This window comes from Liolophura sinensis, chromosome 6 (assembly GCF_032854445.1).
Source record: "Liolophura sinensis isolate JHLJ2023 chromosome 6, CUHK_Ljap_v2, whole genome shotgun sequence".
In the NCBI taxonomy this organism is placed as follows: domain Eukaryota; kingdom Metazoa; phylum Mollusca; class Polyplacophora; order Chitonida; family Chitonidae; genus Liolophura; species Liolophura sinensis.
In genome coordinates, this window is record NC_088300.1 from 63,409,785 (window position 1) to 63,434,443 (window position 24,659).

The 24,659-nt window shown below is 38.8% G+C and overlaps 1 protein-coding gene across 1 annotated transcript; it reads left to right on the forward strand.

Annotated features, from left to right (window-relative positions):
• Positions 1-31: 31 nt before the first annotated feature.
• LOC135466283 (WD repeat-containing protein 1-like) lies at positions 32-22,447 on the forward strand. Its single transcript, XM_064743698.1, has 16 exons — positions 32-189; positions 1,534-1,655; positions 2,753-2,843; positions 5,590-5,737; positions 8,967-9,147; positions 9,614-9,691; positions 12,005-12,082; positions 12,773-12,864; positions 13,638-13,779; positions 14,440-14,521; positions 14,966-15,119; positions 15,817-15,901; positions 17,124-17,237; positions 18,450-18,623; positions 19,704-19,848; positions 20,470-22,447. The coding sequence occupies exons 1-16, from the start codon at positions 165-167 to the stop codon at positions 20,574-20,576; spliced, it is 1,818 nt and encodes a 605-aa protein (XP_064599768.1). The 5' UTR covers positions 32-164; the 3' UTR covers positions 20,577-22,447.
• Positions 22,448-24,659: the final 2,212 nt, after the last annotated feature.

Consider the following 24,659-nt stretch of genomic DNA (forward strand, 5'->3'; position numbering starts at 1 on the left):
CGGGCAAGTGACATGCGCTCTGCATCAAGCAACTTACTCACTTCCGCGTTTAGGATTTGCCGGCAAACTCTATCAACAAATTAAGTTTACTGAACAAATAAGGGCTTTTGGGTGGCTTCAGCTCTTCTTATCGTTTCGGCGCTTCAGACTGACCAGCTGCAAAGATGGGAGACACCGAAATCGTGCCAAGTATGTATATCTTCACATATACCCCAACTTTCCTCCGGAACCTCCCTTTTTTCTGAGTCTCTCGCTGAACTCTCGTTACTCATTTGTACAAGGAGCTAAGCACTGTGTATGAGTCTGTCTGGGATGCTACTGCTGATGTTGTTGTTGTTTCAGCGGTGATATATATATGTATATATATATTTATATATGAGCTGATATATGGTGTAGAGCTGGAAACATTTGTTATTATCATTTAGCTTAGTTCTATCGTGCGCCCAGCTTATCGGAAAAGCTGCCGGATTACGCACATTCTGAGCCAGCTTACCTGGCCTTGTTGATCCTCGGAAGAGCATTGGTTGATGTAATAAGGTGTTTATTTACGTTCAAGTTGAATGATTATCCCATTCAGAGTTAACTTTATTGAACTGTTCCCTTCACTCACCCGGTTCAGTGTACCCTGAATGTGCCTTTAATTACCTGTTTTAATTGAGAGCTTTTCTGCATTTATTTTTGCTATGTAATTACAGTCTGGTGTTGGTCGCGTTACTGTATCAGTTAGTCAAATTACATGCTGTTAGTTGAGTGAAAGGATTGGTAGGTCCGACAGCAGGCCCATTTGTACCTATAGTTAGACAAAAGGAGGCAGGATTTAAAGGAATAAATCCTGTATTTACAGTATTGACCCTGATTGGCTAATGGCTGTAGGGTTTTCTGGGATAAACCATGCAGCCTTGGTCACGCTTGAGTAAATCTGCCAAACCTAAAATTCAGCTTAGGCTAGACATTACCTAGACATGACTAGATCTTTCACAGATCAGAATCGACATCCGTATTCCTTTAAATGAATGGAGAACACGGAGAGCCTTCATATGAAGGTCACCTAGTGTTTAAAAGTTTCTGATGACCACAAAACCCCAAAATTTCCAAGTTTATGTACTGGTACTGTTGGTGGGAGGAATCCAGAGAGAGCCTGGGGGAATCCCATGGCCATCTACAGTTTGCTGAGAGACTTTCCCGCATATGACAGGTAAGGAAGCCAACATGAGGTGGGTTTGAACTCACAGTGACTGCATTGGGAAGAAGTTCCTGAGTCATAGTGCTGCCCTAGCATGCTAAGCACTCTGCCAAGCACATTTACTTATATGACTCTTTAAGATGTCAGGATAGAGGAAACTGGTGAACTGTACCCCATGAAGTTACCGGAAGGAAACAGGCCGAGGTCTATGTCAGTCCAGTGCATTGAGCTTCATTGTTGAAGATGGACACGATCTTTATTCATTGTTCAACATGTTAAAGAACTTGCATGTAAGTCATCTGAATTGAGGCAGAATTTAACAGACACTTGTGCTTTTCTTTTCTTTGCAGAATGCATATTTGCTGCCTTACCACGAACAGAGCGTGGAAGAGCGATAGTTATCTCCCCTGATCCGAAAAATAAAAACTACCTGTATACAAATGGAAACAGTGTCTATATCCGAGATATTGAGGTAGGCACTACATGTGTATGTTATACTATACAAAGCAGGTCTATTGGAGTTCAGCACAGTTTACAAAGCACTTAAATATTGTTTATATCACAGGTTCATTCATAAGATTGCCATAGTATGGATGAAATATGGCTGACTTGGCATTAGGCCGTAATCATTCATTCATAGGATTTATGTGATGTCCACATGCAAGAGTTTCTCTTTTATTCATTTACATTGGGTTATCATGTATTCATTCTCTTCTGTTTTATCTGAATAATATTATCAGCTTACTGAGGTCATGGTCTTATTGGACATGAACAATTCTGGTTAGCACAGTTTACAGTGGCAGTGTCCCCTCTAAAATGAAGTATATATCAGATGTATTTCAAATTGCATTTATTGTTTTGTTTGTTTGGGGTTTTTTTGTGAGTAAAATTGTTAAAAGATCAGATTCTGTGGTGGTTTGTTGTGACCCACAAGGTACCAGTTGCGTCACATGATCTATGCTCAAGGTCAAATCAGCGAATGCATTCATAGATCTACATGTATTTTGAGTGATGAAATGTAAGAGTATAATGAGTGTTAAGTAGCAAAGACCTTATGTGACGCCACTGGTCTTATTGTGGTCAGAAAAGGCCACCATAGAATATAATATTCCAATGCATTTTACTAGATTAAACAAATTGTTAAAATATAAATCCAGCCATTTTCCTGGACAGTTTTTAATGGTGTATCATTTGATACTTCATTTTAGTGTTTTCTTTGCCCTTAGAACAGGCCTTTGGCACCCCTTGTAAGAGATTCCCATGTACTGAGTCTAATGTACATTTGGGTGTATCCATTATTGATAACTGCTGGATTCTTCTGTCATGTGTCTGTGGCTTACAATTTGTGAAAGTCTGTCACATGTAAATGTTAATAATGTAAGAGTAGAAAATATAAAGATCAAATAATAAATAAATGTATTCGTATGAATACTCATCAAAATCCGGTCTCATTTTCTTTGCAGTTAGCCCTGTATCTTTAGCCCTACGTGAATTCACTTAGCTAGCAAGAGTTATTTCTTTATGATATCTGTCCCAGACTGAATTATGTTATGCATTGTTTCTCCCCAGAACCCAGCGATTAGTGATGTCTACACTCAACACCCTGTCCAGGTCTTAGTGGCTAAATATGCACCCAGTGGGTTCTATATAGCATCTGGAGGTGAGTAGGTGTACTGAAATGTGTGATGTTAGAGGAATAGTGGCTGTTGAGATTACATTGGGGTTTAAAAGTGACCTGAGATTACCTTTGGCATTAAATGTGACCTGAGATTACCTTTGCTGGTAAATGTGACCTAAGTTTACCTTTGGCATTAAATGTGACCTGAGATTGACTTTGGCATTAAATGTGATGTTAGACATATTAAGTATATTGTGTAAAATATTTGATGTTGTTGTGTGAGTAATGGTTAAAGGATTACCTGAGAAATGTTTGTTGTGATGACCTGAGAAATGTTTGTTGTGATGACCTGAGGAATGTTTGTTGTGATGACCTGAGGAATGTTTGTTGTGATGACCTGAGGAATGTTTGTTGTGATGACCTGAGAAATGTTTGTTGTGATGACCTGAGGAATGTTTGTTGTGATGACCTGAGGAATGTTTGTTGTGATAACCTGAGGAATGTTTGTTGTGATGACCTGAGGAATGTTTGTTGTGATGACCTGAGGAATGTTTGTTGTGATGACCTGAGGAATGTTTGTTGTGATGACCTGAGGAATATTGAATTTGATGACCTTAGGAATGTTTGATGTGATCAGCTTAGTAATGTTTGATGTAATGACCAGAGTAATAATTTATGTTTTGACTGTGGTAATGTTTGAATTGATCAGCTTAGTAATGTTTGTTGTGATAAACTAAGTAATAATTGATTGTAATGTTTGAAACGATAACTGGAGTATTGTCTGATTTGATTTGATGATGTAGGTAATGTTTTGAGGTTATGATCTGCGTAATGTTCAGTGTGATGACCTGAGTAATGTTTGATGTGCTAACTTGAGTAATAATTGATCTTTTGACCCGGGCAATGTTTGAAGCGATGAAAGAGTAATGTCAGATTTGATTATGTGGGTAATGTTTGAGGTGATGACCTGAGTACTGGTTGATGTGATGACCCAAATTATGTTTAACGCGATGACCTGAGTACTAGTGGATGTGATGACCTTACCAATGTTTGATCCGATGAACTAGGTAATGTGTGATGTGATGACCTGAGTAATGTTTGATGTGATGATCTGGGTCATGTTTAATGTGATGATCTGGGTCATGTTTGATGTTATGACCTGAGTAATGTTTGATGTAATGACCTGAGTAATTTAATTAAGATAACGCAACTACTGTTTAATGTGATGGCTGGGGTAATGTGAAGACCAGAGTAATGTTTGGTGTGATGACCTGAGTAACGTTTGGTGTGATGACACTAGTAATGGTTGTTGTGTTGACCTGAATAATGGTTGATGTGATACCTCAGTAATGTTTGATGGACTGACCTGAGTAATAATGGATTTGGGCACCTGAGTAACGTTTATTATGGTATATAATACAATATGTTGTATCATGACCATTAAGTTAACTATTATTCTGTTGTAAGCGAATAGAAACTGTCCTTCAAATTTTAACTAACACAACTGGGTGGTGAGTCTGATGATAGATATATCTTATCCTGTGATTACATGTCCCTGTTTCTACTTTATTTTGCACAAGTAAAACATGACAGTTTGCATGTTTCCTAAAATAGATGCCTACAAGTGTATGTTCTTTGTACCCTGAGAAAATGTTAGCTCTCACAATAGCACTGTTATTTATTGCTGCTAGATAGCAGGAAACAGGTTGACTCTGGCTGTAGCCATACACTGAATCTAGTTACACTGTAAGGAACTAATATGTATTAATGGTCCAGACCAAAATACATGTACACGGGCAACTGTGTGATTGGTACATGTAAGTAATCCAGTTTACATGAAGCTGACATAGGCCAAATGTAGTCGTTTAAAGTCCTGTGGCTTCAGCTAAAGACCTCCCCAAGCCCCCCCCCCTCCCCCCCAAAGAAAAAAAAAAACAATCTGCAAATCCTACCATGAGCTATTTTAGAACATTTACCCCTGCACCTGGGGAACACTAATCAAAGTGTGTTCTTTCTCTTCTACTATCATGTGACTACTATACATGTACATGCATTTGACCTAAAATTTGACCAAAAAGCAATTTTAGAGGAAGACATAAAGGTTATTAATATTAGTTTTGGTGCTGAATTTGCTTTTCTTTCCCTGGGAGAAGATCATCCTTCCATAAAAAAAAGTGCCAAATGCCTTTCCAACAATCAGTAAAACTGTCAGAATAAATCAAAATGAGCAACTTAATCAAGGACTTCAGTTGAGGTCAGCCACAGTATGTAACACAATTTTTAGCCAGTAATAAAACATAAAAGTTGTGGAGCGTCTGTTTCTCAGTTTGTTTATTAAAGTCTTTAATATACTTTGTATGACTATAATTAATGAACACTTTTCTAACATGATGTAAAACTAGCTGTGAACAACGGGACATTACTGCGATCTGAAGTTGAAAAACACTGATCATTTTCCATGTGTTAATTATTATTTATTTTGTGTTATTTTTAAGTATTATTTATTATTGGTAATGGGTTCAAATCTGAAACATTGCATTCATTTCTGACTCAAGGATCCGTGGGCAGATGTATTTTGTACAGGACATCTGTACATGTACATGTGGCTTTTAGCACCATAAGATGACTCGATTTACAGGAGATAATAAGGCACAAGAAACTGAAGTTTGTGAAGTGGGACCCGATCAGCTGGTTTAAATGACATTAATCTATCATGTCCACAGAAACATTACATTTATTTACATTGTACTTGATGAGGATGTTGATCTCAGAAAGTATTCATTGTCAGATTCTCGTGGGAAGATTCGTATCTGGGACACAACACAGAGGACCCACTTACTGAAGTATGAGTACCAGCCCTTGGGCGGGTCTATCCGGGACATAGCCTGGTCACCTGACAGCAAGCGTATCGCTGTCGTGGGAGATGGCAGGGAAAAGTGAGTCGTAACCTCTGTGATGTTTTTCCTTGTTAATTTGCATAGACACATTGACGTATATGTTCATGTAATATGCAGTTATATGAGCTGTTACAACAAGGGTGTGACTGTCCTTTACTTACTGACCACATTGCTTTGAGGCAATTTTAACTGCAGCAGGTATGCAGAATATAGAAAACTAATGAAACATGATTAGATTATTATTTGGAATTATATGTTCTTGTGTGGGTTTGGGTGTCAAAAATAATCAAAGTCTATGTTAGGTTTATCTGAAACAAATACTGCAGATACTGTAGGAAAGCAGACCCGGAGAGTTAAAGAGCAAAACAGCGCCTGGCGAAAATATACTTCAGTTGAAAGGAGGATAGTCAAGCTTTCTAAAAAATATCATACTTTGTTGTCTTAATGAGATTTCACGGAATAACATGTGGCACAAAATGACAATAGGGGCCTACTGCTCGAGGCAGCCATCTTGAGAACACGTTGCTATCAGACTGCGTGACCTAAGCTGTGTCGTAGCCTTTACCCATTCACTCCATGAAGTGACATAATATCACAGAACTACTACATAAACCATGATTTTGAGATTGTTTACAATGATTTATTTACGTGTAGCCAAATGGCCATTTCACAGTTTTTGTGGGACAGGTCAGTGTCATTTGCCTACCGCCTCAGACCCAAACCACATTCATCTCCCCAGTAGACCTTTGGCCTACGTAGACACGCTGTTCAAATTATACCAGTGCCACAGATAAGGGGCATTCAGGCATAAATACGCTTAAAAAATTAGATGATCACTTATTAAAACGGGGCATACTGTATACGGCCGAAGATTTTTGTGTAAGCCTAAGTTCCTGAAAGCAAGCGTACATGTGAGATTTAAACCGGACAGTCCTGTCAAAATCAAGAGTAAATCTCCACAGCGAATCATGCGCTGGACGTTTTCCACTATGTGTTAGTTTTTACACTTTCTAGACTACAGCAAAAGCTCATCTGCCACCACCCACAGCCATGGAGAATGCCTACCTTGACATTTGTATTTGTGAGTGTCTGCCACGAAGAAGATGTAGCAAAGGGTTAAAATTGTATTTTTGGTTACTATACTGCAGTTTCTGCTTCTGTATTGCATAAAATTATCCTAACATCGCTTCCAATTGTCTGCTTTCGATTCCCCAGTTCCTGACATACACGTACCTATGATTTCGTGAAGAGGGAAGCTAATGCAGTGGAATAAAAAATATCACCAGAACAGCGAGCAAGATATGCACAGAAACACTTTATATTTATACTATTTTCTTCCAAAAATTAAAGCACAAAATAATAAATTCTTCTTGTCTAATGTTAATTCTAAATTTGAATTTAGCCTATATCAGTAACCGTTTTATCCTCTTTTGATCCAAAGATGGCAGTTGTCAACAAGTTTGTACGGGCCAAGAAATGTTTAGACAGGTAAAAGAAAATTTACCGGCTGCATCAGGCAGGTTACCATAGAAAAAAATAATGCTGCATCCTCTGCTATCAAAGCATAAGGAATGAAAAGTGCAGAATAAAATTACCAGTGAGTGGGTTGTTGAAGTGAACCTCACACAGGTTGATGCGACATAAATGTATTAACTTCATTCAAATTTATTCCTGTAACTGAAGAGCTGAAATAATTCCAGTTATTACTGGTGACCCAAAATAGTGAAGCATGGAGTATTTGAAAAAGAGTACGTTCTGCAGTATCACTTACTTGGAAAGTCAGAAGTAACGTACTCTCTCTCTTTCGAGGTCGGGAGTACCATACTCCTTCTGACAAAAAGTTATCAGTAGCTTTGTATGCAGATACATTTTTTGTCGTTCATATTAGCGTTTAGTCAGCATACAGTTGCAAAATAACGAATATCCAAGTCAGTGAAAAACTTTTTTAGGGATGCCGGAGGTTTATGAGAATGAGAAGACTGCATCTCATCAGACAATGCTTAAAATTAATTACATCGTATGATGCAATTTTTTTTCTCTGAATTTAGTTGAACTGAAGAATTTAAATTTTGTCCTTTGTCTTTCTCACATACAAGGGATGTTTTTTTTTAAATTTTCTTTTATAAAATAAAGTCACGGAAACGCCATGTTTAAGCCCAGGTACTTTCTCTGACATCCGAGATAACTAGGTCAGCCCAGCTGTCATCTTAGAAGCCAAGACAACAAAATTAAAGCATAAAATCCAGCGACAGTCACATGTCTAGATTAGTCTCAGTGGTGCTTAGATTTATTTCCATTTATGTCAGGATTGAGCATGAATCCAGTTGTACAACATACAACAATCCTATAGTAACTCTCTAAGCATTTAATAGGGGTCAGAATTAACGGTACCAGCACTACCCCTCCAGAGGCTATAACCAAAACCAGTAATACCCCAGCAGTGCTTCTGCGGGCTACTCGTAAACTGTGTAGACGATATAGTAGGTCTATCGTATGAACAGTTCAAACAGTGGAAGAAATATCCTTCTATATGCAATTCTGAGAAAGCTATTTATCACTTGGTCCATGACTTTAATCTGCCCTAGCCTGTTGCTTAGACTCTTACACAGGAAATACCTTCAACGTTAGAGAGCTAGAACAAACGTGACATCACCATGCTGGCGATAATGGAGATGCGCTGAAGCTGTGACAGGATTTCACTAAACTTTTACTGAGTTGCAAAAAATGTATAAAAATGTTCAATGCCGGTTTAAGATACTTTGAATGGACATTTTTCAGTGGACATAAACATTAGTCAGGTGCTGTCTTTCACTTCAAGCTGCGACACAATTATTACTGTGAGATTGCTGTGTTTTCATAATGACGTAGTTCAAAAACTTGCATATTAATCTTCTAATTATGAATTAGCCAGTATATAATTGTGTTGTTTCTAAATTAGGCACTGTAAAAAGAGCATACATGTACGTATGATAGGTGGTATGGTATTCAGAGAAAAAAATTGAAGGTTCTGATCATAAATTTCGAAGATAACATTGTGATCTTGAAAATTTTTTTTTATATAATCTAGCTCAAAGGGATGCTTTGTTAAAGCTGCTAAGTCTGTGAAATTTGTGTAAACATAAAAACATGTTTTTTTGTCTAATTTAATACCGCTTGATTAGTTTAGCGTGCAAACATTTTGGAGCTTGAATATGTTCAGGAAGTAAAATGGCTCTGGGTATTGCCCTGGTATTGTACGCGGATGTACATTGAGGTGTTTTGTTTTCAGATATGCCAGTGTGTTCTTGTGGGACACAGGGTCGTCTGTGGGATCAATGGAGGGTCACTCAAAGCTCATTAACTCTGTGGACTATAAACCCACTAGGCCGTACCGAACTGTCACTGCCAGTGAAGACTTCAGACTCTGCTTTTACGAGGGGCCACCCTTCAAATATAAACATTCCATGTCGGTAAGACTTCAGCTGTAAGATATCCCTCAATATGCCAGAATGTTAAATAAAAAGAAACAAACACAAGTCTGGCAGCAACCTGCAGATGGTTGAGAGTTTCCCTGGGGCTCTACCGGGTTTCTCCCACTTTAATGCTAGTGGTCATCGAATAAGTGAAATATTCTCGAGTATGGTGTGAAACACCAGTTAAATAAATAAAGCATGAATTTTCCAGATAATTTTCAGTATGGTTTCATCAGATTATTTCATTGCTTTAATACAATGATTGCCAAAAAAAAAAATAACAGCAGTCTCGTCCGATCCCAAACCAGTATCTGTGACCAAAGGGTCCATTATTCATTACCTGACCGCTGATCATTAGTTGTTGTTGCATGTTTACTGAGTTATTCTCTTTGAGGCATACTGATTTGCATGACTTATGACTACCTGTTCATTGTGTGACTGGGTCAAACGTTGTTACCTACAGGATCACACAGCGTTTGTCAACTGTGTGAGATACTCCCCTGACGGAGAGAAGATCATCTCAGGTGGCTCAGATGGCAAGGTGAGTGTGTACATGTAAGTGTATAGCTGTAACTCTCTATATGGAGGAAGCCCAAATGTCAGTTAGGCTGTTAGAAAAGGGTGATCAAACTGTGAGGAAGGGTTCGGCATTGCTGTCAGAAAATGGTATTAAAGCCACTCTGTCAGAAAAGGGGTAACAAAGCCACTCAGTCAGAAAAGGGTTACCATCTGTAAGAAAAAAGTTCCCCTGGATGTCATTAAAAGATTAGTGTCTAGATTGGTTATTTATTCATAATTAGCTACCCCTGTATACATTGTTAAATTGAGCGTAAAAAAAATATTAGTCAAAAGTACTGTAATTTGAGTAATATGGCATTAAAATAGCTAGATAATGAGGCTGGGTTTATACATTTTTTTCCGCCAACACTCGGTAGTTTCTACCGAATGATATCATACAAGTCCAACCTTTCCTAGCTGTTAGAGATTCGCCATTTCCCACTAGCTGTGTCTCTTCTGGACCAATGAGTGAGCTTCTAACAAATGTAAGATTTTTTTTCAGTATTGCCTTGGTTAAATGCAGGAATATTACTTCCCACAAACAAATTTTTGAAGTGAATCCACTTGGGGAATAGAATGATATTTATTGTGAAGAGGACAGAAGGAAAGAATAGGAAATATTAAATCTGATGAAATGAAATGTAGATACACAGTATAACACAGGATAAAGCTATAGCTTACCAGTATGTATTGCTTTGTTGGAAATGTCTGGACAAAGATCAAAATTCAGTGTCTCAAAACTCGCATTCTGAAGTCGGGCCAGAGAAGTCAGTGTCATAAATCAGAACTTCAGCGTCGCACACTATGGGGTAAAATTGATGTTTGCAGTATATTTGCTTCTGTGTAGCTAGAATTCAGCTCAAAAGTGACATCGTTTTGATACGAATTCCCAGCTTATATAGACTAGCTAGTCTTGTGTTGGCCTCTTTGACGTCACCTGCTGAGCGTTACTAGGGGACTGGCTGGAGATCAGTTAGGGTAGTAAATCTTTTGTTTTGATGGATTTAAAATCATAATTACATTTCTCAGAGACTTTCCTGTTAAACTGGTTCCCCTCTCTGTGAGAAAAGGGTTATCTTCTGTAAGAAAGTGGTCAGCCTCGCAGTGAGTAAAAAGGTCAAACTCTGTGTCAGAACAGGACTGTCCTATGTAGGAAAAGGGTCAACCTCGGTGTCAGCAAAAAGTCCAACCTCTGTCAGAAAAGGGCTATCCTCCATAAGCTGGCAACCTGGCTGTCAGCAAAGAGGCGTCCTTCCTGTTGAATAAGGGTCAACCAGGTTGTTGCCTGATGTCAAGTATTATCTTACCACATGTCAGAGTTTATGTGCAAGCTGCAATAGTGTCATTAAATACATTTGCAGTCAAGTGGCCAGGAAGGCCCGCGTTTGATGTGTATAATGACGATACCATCTTAAGCTGTAACATTTTGTTGCTGTAAAAGTTACTTAGACTGAGGAAAGGAGGAAAGTAAATATGGACCAGATTTTACCAATTCATTGATGGGAGATCATATTTTAAGTATGAAGAGCATTTATGGTTGAGTTCAGCTTGATCCAGATTGATTGACCAGATTTGGTCGCCTGTTCATTTCAAACTGAATGTCAAGAATTGTATTTAGTTATTTATTTATTTGATTGGTGTTTTACGCCGTACCCAAGAATATTTCACTTACATGACGGCGGTCAGCATTATGGTGGGTGGAAACCGGGCAGAGCCCGGGAGAAACCCATGACCATCCGCAGGTTGCTGTCAGACCTTCCCACTTACGGTCGAAGAGGAAGCCAGCATGAGCTGGACTTGAACTCACAGCGACCGCATTGGTGAGAGACTCCTGGGTCATTATTATAATTATTATCATAAGAATTATAGGTTTCAACCAAGTACGTTTGACGATAATTGACATGGATTAGGTGATACCCTGTCTTTATAGTGAACATGTACAGTCAAGTAATCCATGCCAAATATCATGACATCTAAATACTTGTTTTCCCATCACTGCTGATGGTGTCATTGGTGAAGTGTACTTGATATCCTATAATCTTTTGCAATATTTCCAAGGGTATAAGATATCTAGATATTTAGGTATTCATTAATAACGTGTGATTTATTTATGTACAGAATGTATAAACTACCATATATACAGCTGTTTCTGATGAGACCATTATGCCTGTACAATCAAACCAGTGCTCTGTACAATCAAAACCAGTGCTCTGTACAATCAAAACCAGTGCTCTGTACAATCAAACCAGTGCTCTGTACAACTTGCACTCCCTTTAATGTGTGCCGTTTATTTCAGGCTTTTGTGTATGATGGGAAGAGTGGAGAACGTGTTGGGGAACTGGGCAGTCCGGCACATAAAGGAGGCATATATGCTGTGAGTATATACACCGATAGAACTCATATTGACCTCAATATGCACATTTTACCCTTTCAAATGTATATATAAGTATAGATAAGAACTGTTCAGTGTGAGTTTTTGTTTTTTGTGAGTTGTTCTCATGTACATTGCAAAGTTTGTTGAAGTGTTATAGCTTGAGGAAATACCATGTGTAATATAGTAGCTGGTAAATCATTTAACTGACCTACCCTTGATGATCATAAATTTCGTCCATGACTAATTAGCCCATTTTACCTGACCCTGAGAGTTCTTTTTATTTTAGAAAAGTGTTTTGAGGTTTTCTTGGAGCATGGGGTAATATTTTATTGATTTTCACCGTCAAAAATAATATTTTGTGACATTTACTTGCCTCTAAAAATGCACTTTTATTGATGAACCAGGGTGACAAAAACCACACTCCAGTGACACCTTCGCTTTATTACTAACGATTCAACCTGATTGACACTTAATGTGTGTTTATTTGAATTCCTGGAAACCTGAAGTGCAGGATCAAACCCGGTCCAGAACAGAAAAGTGAACAATTCGTGAATGTGGTGTTAAACAATAATTAAATAGATAAATAATGAACTGTGTCCTGTTGTCCTTAAACTAAAAGTGATATTATGGTTAATACAGTTTTTGTATTCACATATTTCTTGCTTATGATTGTGTTTGTTTCACTACCAGGTGAGTTTCAGCCCAGACAGCAGCCAGGTGCTGACAGCCTCAGGTGACAAATCTGCCAAGATCTTTGATGTGGCCTCAGGGGAATGCGTTGTGTAAGTATGAAGGGACAGATTTCTGAATCAAGGGTGTTAAGCTTGTTCCCTGTTTCCTGTGTGCTCATCGATGAAGCATTTGCTTGAATTCCCAACTAGGGCCTCCGTGGCTCAGTTGGTTAGCGCGCTAGCGCAGTGTGAAACCCAGCATTCTCTCACCAATGCGGTCGCTGTGAGTTCAAGTCCAACCCAAGGCCTCTTCTTCTCGGGCCATAAGTGGGAAGGTCTGCCAGCAACCTGTGGATGGTTGTGGCTTTCCCCCGGGCTCTGCCTTTGTTCCACCCACCATAATGCAGGCCGCCATCATATAAGTGAAATATTCTTGAGTACGACATAAAACACCAACCATATAAATAAATACATTCCCAACCATTGAAAGAAAATATGCATGAAATAGATGGGTTATTAAGAAGTATAAAATGTATTGCAAAAGTGAGTTTTTTTGTCATTTTTTTCTTCATATTTTTCTTTCTTTATGTTTCTTAAATACTCTTTTTGTTTTATAGTACCTTTTCATGTACCCTTTAAACACATATAAAGCAAATTAATAAATCAGTGTAGGGTTTAACACTTTCACCAACGATTCTATTCATGTGTATTATGTGGGGGTTTGCCAATTTCTATCCACGTCTGCATGCTATTTGTGGATTGTCAAGGTTTTCTTCTCACTCTAATGCTGACCGCTGTCATAAGATAAAATATTTTTGAGTACACCAATCGGTTAATGAAATATAATTTCCATGCTGTATGCTGAATTCTTTTTTCTTGTGCAGGGTTTTTCCAATGGGCACAGATCTGGAGTATCAGCAGCTGGGGTGCTTGTGGCAGGGGGAGTACATGCTGACTGTGTCACTGAATGGTCAGATCAACTACCTGGACAGGAACAACCCCTCAAAGCCCCTCAGAGTCATCAAGGTAAGTCAGGGTACAACTTTCTCAAAGCTTTCCCATGAAAATATATTATCAACAGGAAAAATGGCCAAGACAGTAAACATTTACCACAAATAAGATTAATATTTTTTTTTTCATTTTTATACCCTCTAACGACATTGGGGAAAAGATTTATCCTGCCTGTAAAAATACAATTAAAATTGATGTCATCTTACCTTTCTTTTCCATCTTAGGCTTAAAAAAATGATTTTTTTACTGATAATATAAGATAATCAGATAATATTTACCTAATTTTAGTTAAAAAGTATATATGTGATGCAAACTGTATCACATGTTATATACCCTAGTTCCTCAACTTTTTCTCGCATGAAAGAGCAAATTTCAGTGCAGTTTATGCACACTTATATTTCTATTCTTCTATTTCCATTCTTCACAAAAGTTTTATTGCTTAACACAGATTAAAGCCTTCAGAATATGCTTGAATTAACAAGCTTGCAAACATGCCAAAAGGTTGAAGAATTACAGTAATTTCTCAAGTACATATGTGATGCAAATAGTGCCATGTGTTATAGACTTGCTTGTAAAAGTTCATTCACCATTGACATAGAGATAAACTGAACATATATGTACAAGTATGTGTGTATGACTAAAGGAGGATGACTAAGGAGGATTGCGTGTTTACAGGGTCACAGCAAGCCTATCACAGCCATGTGTATCCCAGAGGACAAGTCAACCATCTACACTGCCAGCAGTGATGCTCTCATCAATATCCTTGGACATTTCATTCAAATGCCCAAATACTATGTATTAGTGAGACAGCATAGGGCACCACCTGGCTGCAGACCGCATGCCACTGTAGGCTACATTGTATTACCAATCAGCCTCTCAGTGTTTGCCACAAGTAATGTGAATAAGCTGTTGTATCATATTTTATTGTGACTGGTGTTTTTTTTTTTTTTTTTTTGTTTTTTGCAAGGTTTTCAAGATTATATCAGTGATTGCCTACAGACTAGTTGAACGAATTCTAGAAGCGTTCTGTAGAAGGGCAAGTGCCTAGGGGTGATCATGTAGTGAGAACCTTTACCTTGATTGGTACTTTCCATTCTCTATATTTCCATCTAGAATTGACACTGTAAATCAGGTGAACTCTTCCCAAGGTTCATGTCTACATGTCAAAGATCTGCTTTGTCATTCTCCTTAACATTCCCACATTACTGGGACCCAGTGACCGGAGAGTGTGAGAGCATAAAGGGCAAAGGTCACAGTAACCAGGTACAGGATATGGTCATCTCAGACGGGGTTCTCATCACTGTCTCCATGGACGACACAATTCGCTTCACGCAGGTTGATACCAAAGAATACGGGTAAGAAGGTTTTAATGTGCTAGATATTAATGGAAATACATCAATTCTTCATTAATACATTTGATCATGTACATAAACACATGGATGTAGTTACTGCTGCTGCCCAACCCAATCTGGACTCATTGAAATAAACACAAAGCCAGAATGTCAGATTTAATACACTGGTCTTGAGAGTGTGATTTTTATTGATAATAAAGGGACCTCCATGGCCAAGGGGGTTAGCATCACCACAACAGCCTCTCACCAAAACAGTCATAAGGTTCAAGTTCAGCTCATCCTAGGTTCCTCTGCGGCTATGGGAAGGGCTGCCAGCAACCTGTGAATGATGGTGTGTTTCCCGCGAGCTCTGTCCGATTTCCTCCCACCATGCCTTTTAAATGAAATATTTTTGAGTATGGAGTAAAACATCTATCAAATCAATAAAGAAATAAAACTGAGACCCAAGACACAAAAACTGAGACCCAAAACAAAAACTGAGACCCAAAACAAAAACTGAGACCCAAGACAAAAACTGAGGCCCAAAACAAAAACTGAGACCCAAGACAAAAACTGAGACCTGTCCTGTGTGCTACTGTCATTTCATGATATTCATGCGGTGACATTGCTAGCTTTGAAAATCCTGCTGGTGTAAATTATTCATTTATGAGCGTTGGATTATTATATAAGCTATATATGCGTGTTCTTTTTTTTCTCCTAGAACTGACCAGGTGAAACTGGACTCTCAGCCAAAGGCCGTAGCAGCAGCAGAAGGTGGGCTGGCTGTGGTTGCATGTATCAGTGAGGTCAGTTTTGACAGTGTGATATGTAATATATCAGTTTGATTAAGGACTGGGACTGGATCTTTCAGCTGAAGCATCACTCTCAGCCAGTTGGCTCATGACCAGTGAGGTTTCATGTTTCAATCCAGCTTCTGCTGGTTTCTCTGAATATTTAAAGTATACATGGAAAGGAACCATATAAAACAAAGATTATGTTTCTTTACCAAATGAAGAAAATTATCCCCTGGCATTTTTGTTAAAAAAATGTCATTTTGGTAGTATTTTTATACCTGTTAATTACCCCTCTGTATTATGCATATTTTCCATCCACAGTCAGATTTCTTCAGAAATTATGTTATCGTGGAACTCTGTGAGCCCCGTGAACTGTGTCGCCACAGTGTGGGCAAGATGACCTGAACACGCATACCTGATGGCTTCTTCGGGCCAGCTTAGCGCCCCCTCCGCACTCCTACACCTGCCCCCATTTGGTCTGTCCCCCACAAAGTTCATTTTAAACAGGGATCATTGTTGACGTCACTGCTGCATGCACTTAATTTCCGGACTGACCAACTGGGCCTTAAGAAAACTGTACTTTGAAGCCATTTTTACCCCCAAAAGTGAAAGTTGAAAAAGTTGTCTGTACTGTTATGTTATTACAAAGGATAATCTGCACATTAAGAAATGAAACCAAAGAATTTCATGTATCCTTTTAATTATATGATTCCCTTTGTGTAACTACTTGCACAAATTGAGAAAATTGAAAGTGCCATCATATTATCAGTTTGGATCAATCATGCATGAGTTATAACCCAAGAACGTACCATTTTCCAAGTACGTTACCCTAACCCTGATATGCCTTCTAATGGGACATCATGTTTCCAGTTGCTTTAACATGGCGCATCTCAGGGTGTCTTCAGCATTCCAGATTAAAAGTTGATCAAAACACTTTGAAGATTAATGGGGATGAAATGTGGTCAGAAACAGTCAATATTACTGTAACTTAGCTCATCTTAGGTGACAACTTTCATAGTGCTTTCTTTGTTGGTTTTTCTGTGGACATGTTAAGTACCTAATTGCCAAATCATTTAGTAAATAATAATGCACTCTGGTGGGAACTTGTGGTTATTCTGTAAATTTGTCTTTGTGTGGTAGTTCTGTTTCACCTGTACATCATCAGAAACAGTTCAGCGTTGTGGGTTCTTTTTGTGCTGGTTTCTATTTTGTTTTATCTATTTTGTTTTATCAGGTTGTAGTTTTCCAAAACAAAAGGAAGGTGTTTACCCAAAAGGTGCCTTATGAGCCATCCAGTGTGGCGATTCACCCTGGCAAGACAGAAGTGGTAGTAGGGGGTGGTCAGAAGGTAAGTGAAAAGGGGGATGTACCTACACCTGTTGTTAGTGTCTCACATCTCAGCCCACCCCACCCAGACAGAACAGAGGGGTCATAGGTTAAGTGAAATGGGAGATATATCTACATCTGTGTTAGTGTTTCACATCTCAGCACACCCAGACAGAACAGAGGGGTCAGAGGGTAAGTGGTTAGGGGGGTGTACCTACACCTGTGTTAGTGACTCACATCTCAGCACACCCAGACAGAACAGAGGGGTCAGAGGGTAAGTGGTTAGGGGGATGTACCTACACCTGTGTTAGTGTCTCACATCTCAGCCCACCAGACAGAACTGAGGGGTCAGAGGGTAAGTGGTTAGGGGGATGTACCTACACTTGTGTTAGTGTCTCACATCTCAGCACACCCAGACAGAATAGATGGGTCAGAGGGTAAGTGGTTAGGGAAATATACCTACACCTGTGTTAGTGTCTCACATCTCAGCCCAACCAGAGAGAACAGAGGGGTCAGAGGGTAAGTGAAAAGGGGGACGTACCTACACGTGTGTTAGCATCTCACATCTCAGCACACCCAGACAGAAGAGAGGGGTCAGAGAGTAAGTGAAAAGGGGGATGTACCTACACGTGTGTTAGCATCTCACATCTCAGCACACCCAGACAGAAGAGAGAGGTCAGAGAGTAAGTGAAAAGGGGGACATACCTACACGTCTGTTAGCATCTCACATCTCAGCACACCCAGACAGAAGAGAGGGGGCAGAGAGTAAGTGAAAAGGGGGACGTACCTACACGTGTGTTAGCATCTCACATCTCAGCACACCCAGACAGAAGAGAGGGGTCAGAGAGTAAGTGAAAGGGGGATGTACCTACACGTGTGTTAGAGTAAGTGGTTAGAGGGATGTACCTACACCTGTGTTAGTGTCTCAACATATCTTTGGAGGAGGTGACGTTGTGGAGGCTTTATTTGTCAGGGAGCACTACATGCATGGCATTGATTAATTGAATATTTTCAACTTTGCTCTACCTCAGGAGTATTACAGTTATACATAGATTGTTTGGACATGGTATTCGTAAGGACAAAGCATAATGACAGGTCCCAAATTATAGCAGCTTGAAACATTTCCCGTTTTCACTTGAAGTGACCTAGTTCAAATGTCTGAAGAACACCTTCATGATCAAGCTCAGTTTGTATGTTCCACAGGTAAATGGTATTTGTTTTGTTACACTTTTAGGATATGGCTATCCATGTGTATGAGTTGAACAACAACACCCTGGTGGAGAAAACTGACGTGGAGTTGAAGATGGGAGGTCAGATAACCGATCTGAAGTATTCACCTGACGGTGCTTACCTGGCTAGCTGTGATACCAACAGACGCCTCACTGTCTTCAAGATGCCTTCCTATGAGGTAAATAAGAACTTGCTTGCCTGAGGGTAGAGGTAGACGAAGAAACAGGCAGCCTTGTTTCAGCATCACCTGTGTCTGACATTATGTATGTAATGTTAGGCATTTCGGTATTTGGGAAAAGCAGCGCAAGAATATACTGGTCATGCAATAACTGCTTTGAGTTGGTATCCATACTATAACTGCTGCAAGCTGGTATCCATGCAATAACTGCTTCAAGTTGGTATCCATGCAATAACTGCTTCAAGTTGGTATCCATTCAATAACTGCTTCAAGTTTGTATCCATGCAATAACTGCTTCAAGTTGGTATCTATGCAATAACTGCTTAAGTTGTATCCATGCAGTAACTGCTTCAAGTTGGTATCCATGCAATAACTGCTTCGAGTTGGTATCCATGCAATAACTGCTTAAGTTGTATCCATGCAATAACTGCTTCAAGCTTTATCCATACAATAACTGCTTCAAGTTGGTATCCATGCAATAACTGCTAAAGTTGTATCCATGCTATAACTGCTGCAAGCTGGTATCTATGCAATAACTGCTTCAAGTTGGTTTGTATCTGTGTTATAACTGCTGCAAGCTGGTATCCATGCAATAACTGATTTAAGTTGGTAGCCATGCACTAGTTGAATCAAGTTGGTTTCCATGCTTTAAATTGCCTGATTTTGCCTAAATTTTAGGGGAAATTCATGCCGCTCAAATCAAGTTTGAAAACTGCCTTGCTCCTTGTATACTTCTGCATATTTAGTGTAGGATATAAATTATAGACTTTCTAAAATTATATCTGTGTATTTTCTTGTATGTTCACTCAGATATATCTTTGGTAACAAGTTAACTTGGAGTCAAACAAGATATTTATTTATTTATTTGATTAATGTTTTATGCCATATGGGTACTCAAAAATATGTCACTTATATAACGGTGGCCAGCCTTCCTATGTATGGCCGGAGAGGAAGCTAGCATGAGCTGGACTTGAACTTACAGCAATTGCATTGGTGAGAGTAAACAGGAAAGAGAATTGGCTTGTTTGAATATATCCTTAATATTGCACATGTATATTTACACAAATCTGTGTTTTGTAGCAATTTTACCAGGGCACTCATCACACGGCTCGCATCAACAGTGTGGCCTGGACCTCTGACTCGGCCCATCTAGTCACTGGCAGTCTGGACACTAACATTATAGTGTGGAACATGAGCAAGATGGCCTCTCCATATGTCATTAGAAGTAAGTCCAATACTCTGCATGCAGTCTACATTCCTCAGTGCCAAGCGTCAGAGTGTAATTTTGACAGAATATGAGGTTTCTAAGGTTACAGTATCATAGCAACATGTTGACATCCCCCTGTGGCATATCACTTCTTGTTTCAAGGCATATTAAGGCATGTTTGTAGTTCAACATATGCTTGAATTAAACAACAGTGAAAGTATCCTGTAAACTGGATCTGAATTATGTATTTCAGTATAATTTGGCAGAGTGCAAAATGGAGAAATACTGCTAGATTTTGCTGAACCTTAAGTGTAATACATGTATCTACAATATTATTGTGCGTCTCTCTCAAGAATTAAGTGTTTGCAATACAGTCAATCCAATACATTGTATAATGAGGATGAGATGCGTTGGAGCTGTGTCCATTGTCCTGCTACACGTGCTACACTTTAACGTGACCCAATGTCTTAGTTATAAGTAGAATTAGCTTGGTTGTTGGTATTCTTATTCCAGTGCTCATTCCAGAAAGAGACTTAGGAGTATGAAGCTATTAGCTGGCAAGGACTGTGTTTGCCTTTATACTTCATTCATCTCCATGTCACAACTACGAATGTTTGAGTATTTTGTTTTCTGCTACAGGTGCTCACCTACAGAGTAACATAACCCGTGTGGCCTGGATAACGGATAACACAGTGGTGTCCGTGGCTCAGGATAGCACTGTGCGTCAGTGGGACATAGCCCACTAAACCCAGCACCATTACAAGCTGACTCTCCAGACAATAGCCTTATTTCTAACACTAATAGTAACCTTGAACCAATTTATAAAGTAATCAAGGCTTGTCTCAACTCTCCATAATCATGACCTCACCCTTTTCTGCCAATCTCTGATATACGGCATGCTATGTTTTGGGGGTTTTAGCTTTTCAAATTAGTGAAAGAAATTTCATGAGTTAAAAGTTGATAATATTTCTGAGATCTCATATTTACTGATTTGTGTCTGGTTAGTTTTTTTCATTGAAATAAATGCAAATGGAACATGTTCACATTAGAAAAACATGCTTCTGGAGTCTTTCAGACCTGTTCAAAGGGTAGATATGCAAATGTTGCCTAGATTAATTTAAAAGCAGTTGAGTTTGGGCTGATAACCTAAATGAATTGCTGAAGAGCAGTAGTATGACTGAAAATCGAATATAAAATGTATTGCTATTTAATCAACTTGTTTAGTCTATGATAGCTTTGTGCAATCAGATCTTGGTATACCGACACTTCAGCACTCGAATTTCAGGCAAAGGGAAGTTCTCCATTACCACGTTGTACCATGTAAATTTTTAAGGTTTTATAGGTTTAGGACGATCACATACTGTTTCCTGCAGTATCACCAACAGGATTTGGCCAGAAAATGTCATATAAGTGCCCCAGCTAATACATCTGCTTCCGTATCTTTTTTTGTAAATTTTATTACTGTGTATATACAAATATATATATGGAGACTTAGCTGCCTGATGAACTTGTACATTTATGTATGGTTTATATAGAGGAGCTGGTGATGATTGTACCCGGATACATGTTTAGATATAAGCACTACTGTGTTTTCAGCTGCAGGGTTAGTAGTTATTTGTTGCTATTAAATAGTATATGCATTTTCAACTGTATTTATTTCCGAAATTTCCTGTATCATGATTATGATTGATTTGTATACAAATGTAAATGGTTGAAGACCACCATACTGGTTTTATGTACACAGTTGTATGCATGAGGAAGATCTAGGCGTAGTGGTTAACAAGCTAATTTAGTATGGATTAATTTGGGTCATCACTGAAAAATGGCAGTTAAGGACAAAATGAATTGCTGCAACTTCATCCTCCTTGTAGTGGGAGGTGTAAAAGTTTTCGATATGCAGTAGACATGACAGGAGGATGTTTGATCAAACGCTGTGTTTAATTGCATTCTTCATCATCTGTAGTGTAAAGATCGAATGTTCAGGAAATCAGACAAATGTTCAAGTTTTAATTTGCTAACAAGTGTTAAATGTTGAACACGTTTTATTGCTCTTTTTATAAAAGTAAGACAAAATTCATGCTGAGCCTCATCTTCACAATCTGGGCTGCCAGCACCCCATTTCATGCTGCACAGGTGATGGTGTACACGTGTGATAACTATTGCTATCAGGATTGTAGACATAAGTTTAGCTTCAGTGAACTTTGTTCAAGGTTTCTGGGATGTCTAAATGGGGCTAACCAGCCATCTGCAGGGGGAAGCAAATCTTATAACTGATGGGACAGCCATGCCCTCTGCTTACCTGAATAACAATATCAAGTGATTCATGATCATTGAATTGTTATTGAAATACTAGGCAATAACTTATTTAAGTAGGCAGAGGGCATTGCAATCCCAGCAGTTACTACCCTTTTTCTCCTTGATTTGTCTTCCTTTTCAGAGGGCTGGTGAGCCCAATTTAAGTTCCAGTCTGTCTAAGTACATGTATGCTGGGGGTTATTATGCTATTAAGGCTGTTTTAATAGTGTAACAGAGAGCACACAAACGTCCACAAAGCTTCATAAAAAACACATGGAACTCGCTGTATTTTTATACAAAATAAACCAAGACCTTTAATACAGCCATGTTTTGTGTTTTCACTGTTCTGTTAAACAAGCCAATTGCCTATCATAGACCCTCCTTCCAGCCAGAAGATTGGCAATTATGAGCGAACAGAGGCCCTATCTGGCTCAGATAGTTGAAAACTAACTTGCTGCGACATTTGGGCGGTTGACCTATCGGGTGTTCTTGTCAAGAGACATGCCAAGGGACATAAGTCAAGATTCATTTTCAATATGCTTCCGGGACAGTGGTACATGTAGACACATAAGCAATGAAGTTTGCGATGTAGTTTTGTAGATATAGCCATCTAGAAAACCAAACATCACAAAGGGGCACAGTGCTAATACTTTTGCTATTATGGATCCATATTCAATAGGGGAGTGACAAGGTCACTCTTTTGTTGCTAAATGTAAAAATAGTCTTTCTGAATCATGTAACTTGTGAACACTGTTGGTCATCTTTTGTGGACATTAATTTAGCAATCACCTGTCCCACGATGTTCTGGATACACAAATGACTCCGCTTTCCTTCAGGAACTTGTTCACAAACTTGTTTCTCAACTTTCTTCATCATTCGTCTAAACTTATAAAACTTCAGATACCCATGTAAATGTAATCAAAATTAGATGCCTATCATTTCTTGCAGGTCACATGGTATAAGAAGACATTTTTTACCTTCTGCAATAGGAGTCCAAATTTGAAACTATCGCTTTCTGAGCTAGTGGTAAATACAGAAGCACCTCAATTTCTGTGAACAAAGTGTTGATACACAAAGTTCACAGATGGACAATGCCATGCCATAATATACGTATGTATGCTTGGGGTTTAATGTGGTACAAAATTTTCCGACGAGCAGTCACTAATTACGTGTACTTACATTGTTTCCTCTTGTGGCAGGGCAAGTCATGCCGCCAAAGTGCTGCTGCCACTGATGTATCATGCCGAAGACACCAAACATGACACCTCACCCAATCACATTGTAATGACACTGGGTCAACAAGTCCTGTTTCCTTGCTCTAACCTCTCAGTCCGGAACACTAAGTGAGACAATATCAAGTACCATTTTTTAAAGTCTTTGGTATGACCTAACCCGGGTTTGATCCCAGGATCTCTCGACTTTGAGGCAGACATGGTCACCCTTAGGCCACCAAATCAGGCCCCATGCCATAATGGAAATACAATCGATCATTAATGACTTGAGTATGGCATTAACACTAAACTAACAAATAAACAATTAGGCAAAGTACTAGGCTGGCTGTTTTCTGTATACTGAGACAGAGGCACCTGTTAGTATGACATCGATCTTTGTTGGGCGACAAACTGGGTATCCTGTATTCTCAATGTCTGTACTTGATCTAAAACCAATGACAATTCTGTGCTACTACAGCCCACAGTAATGAATAACAGCTACACATGTACAATTCTTCATATTTATCTTTATTCTGTAGAGACAATATATACATGTATACACATATAAAGTCTTCAATCTGTACACAAGATTATTCCAAGGCTCATATACACCACAGAAAATACCTTTTTTTAGTATATATACACTAAAATAATCAGATATATGTAACGCCTAACCTGTATACATGTGGATATAACAAGAATTAAAAATGTATTCTTGGTATAAATAATAGCATCACCTGTCTTAAGAGTTAGAGGAATGTTCAAAAATGAAATCCATGATTTTAAACCCATGAGGATGACATCAAACAGCGCAAGAGTGATCGCTATGCACTGTTTGGGTTAATATTGTGCATGGCTCTTTGACTAGCTTCTGTCATGTCAAAAAAGAATGAAAGCCTGCACGAAATCCAGCCATACATTTTCATCTTTACTAATGTGGAAACTACTTGGTCCCTCAAGTCAATAAGTCAATGGTAAGGCTTATGTCAATGTATTTGTACTTCTAACACGCCATTTATCTGCCAGACACTTGTGCTTAAACTTGTACAAGTGCCATTGCTGCTAAAACACTATATTATAGTCCTGATCAATAAAACTTTAGTCATCATTACCAATCCGGGATAACACCTCACACGCAATATGAGAGCCAAAACTGATTATTTCTGATACAACTAGAGAGTTCAAGAAAACTTTAACACAAAGCTTGAGAATAGGTGATTGGCATTTTGAAAACATGAAGTGGCAGTACCTATACCGCCGTACTTCATATAAATAAAGTAGGGTTACTGGAGTAGAGAAATCTTGCTCCATTATTATTAAGCA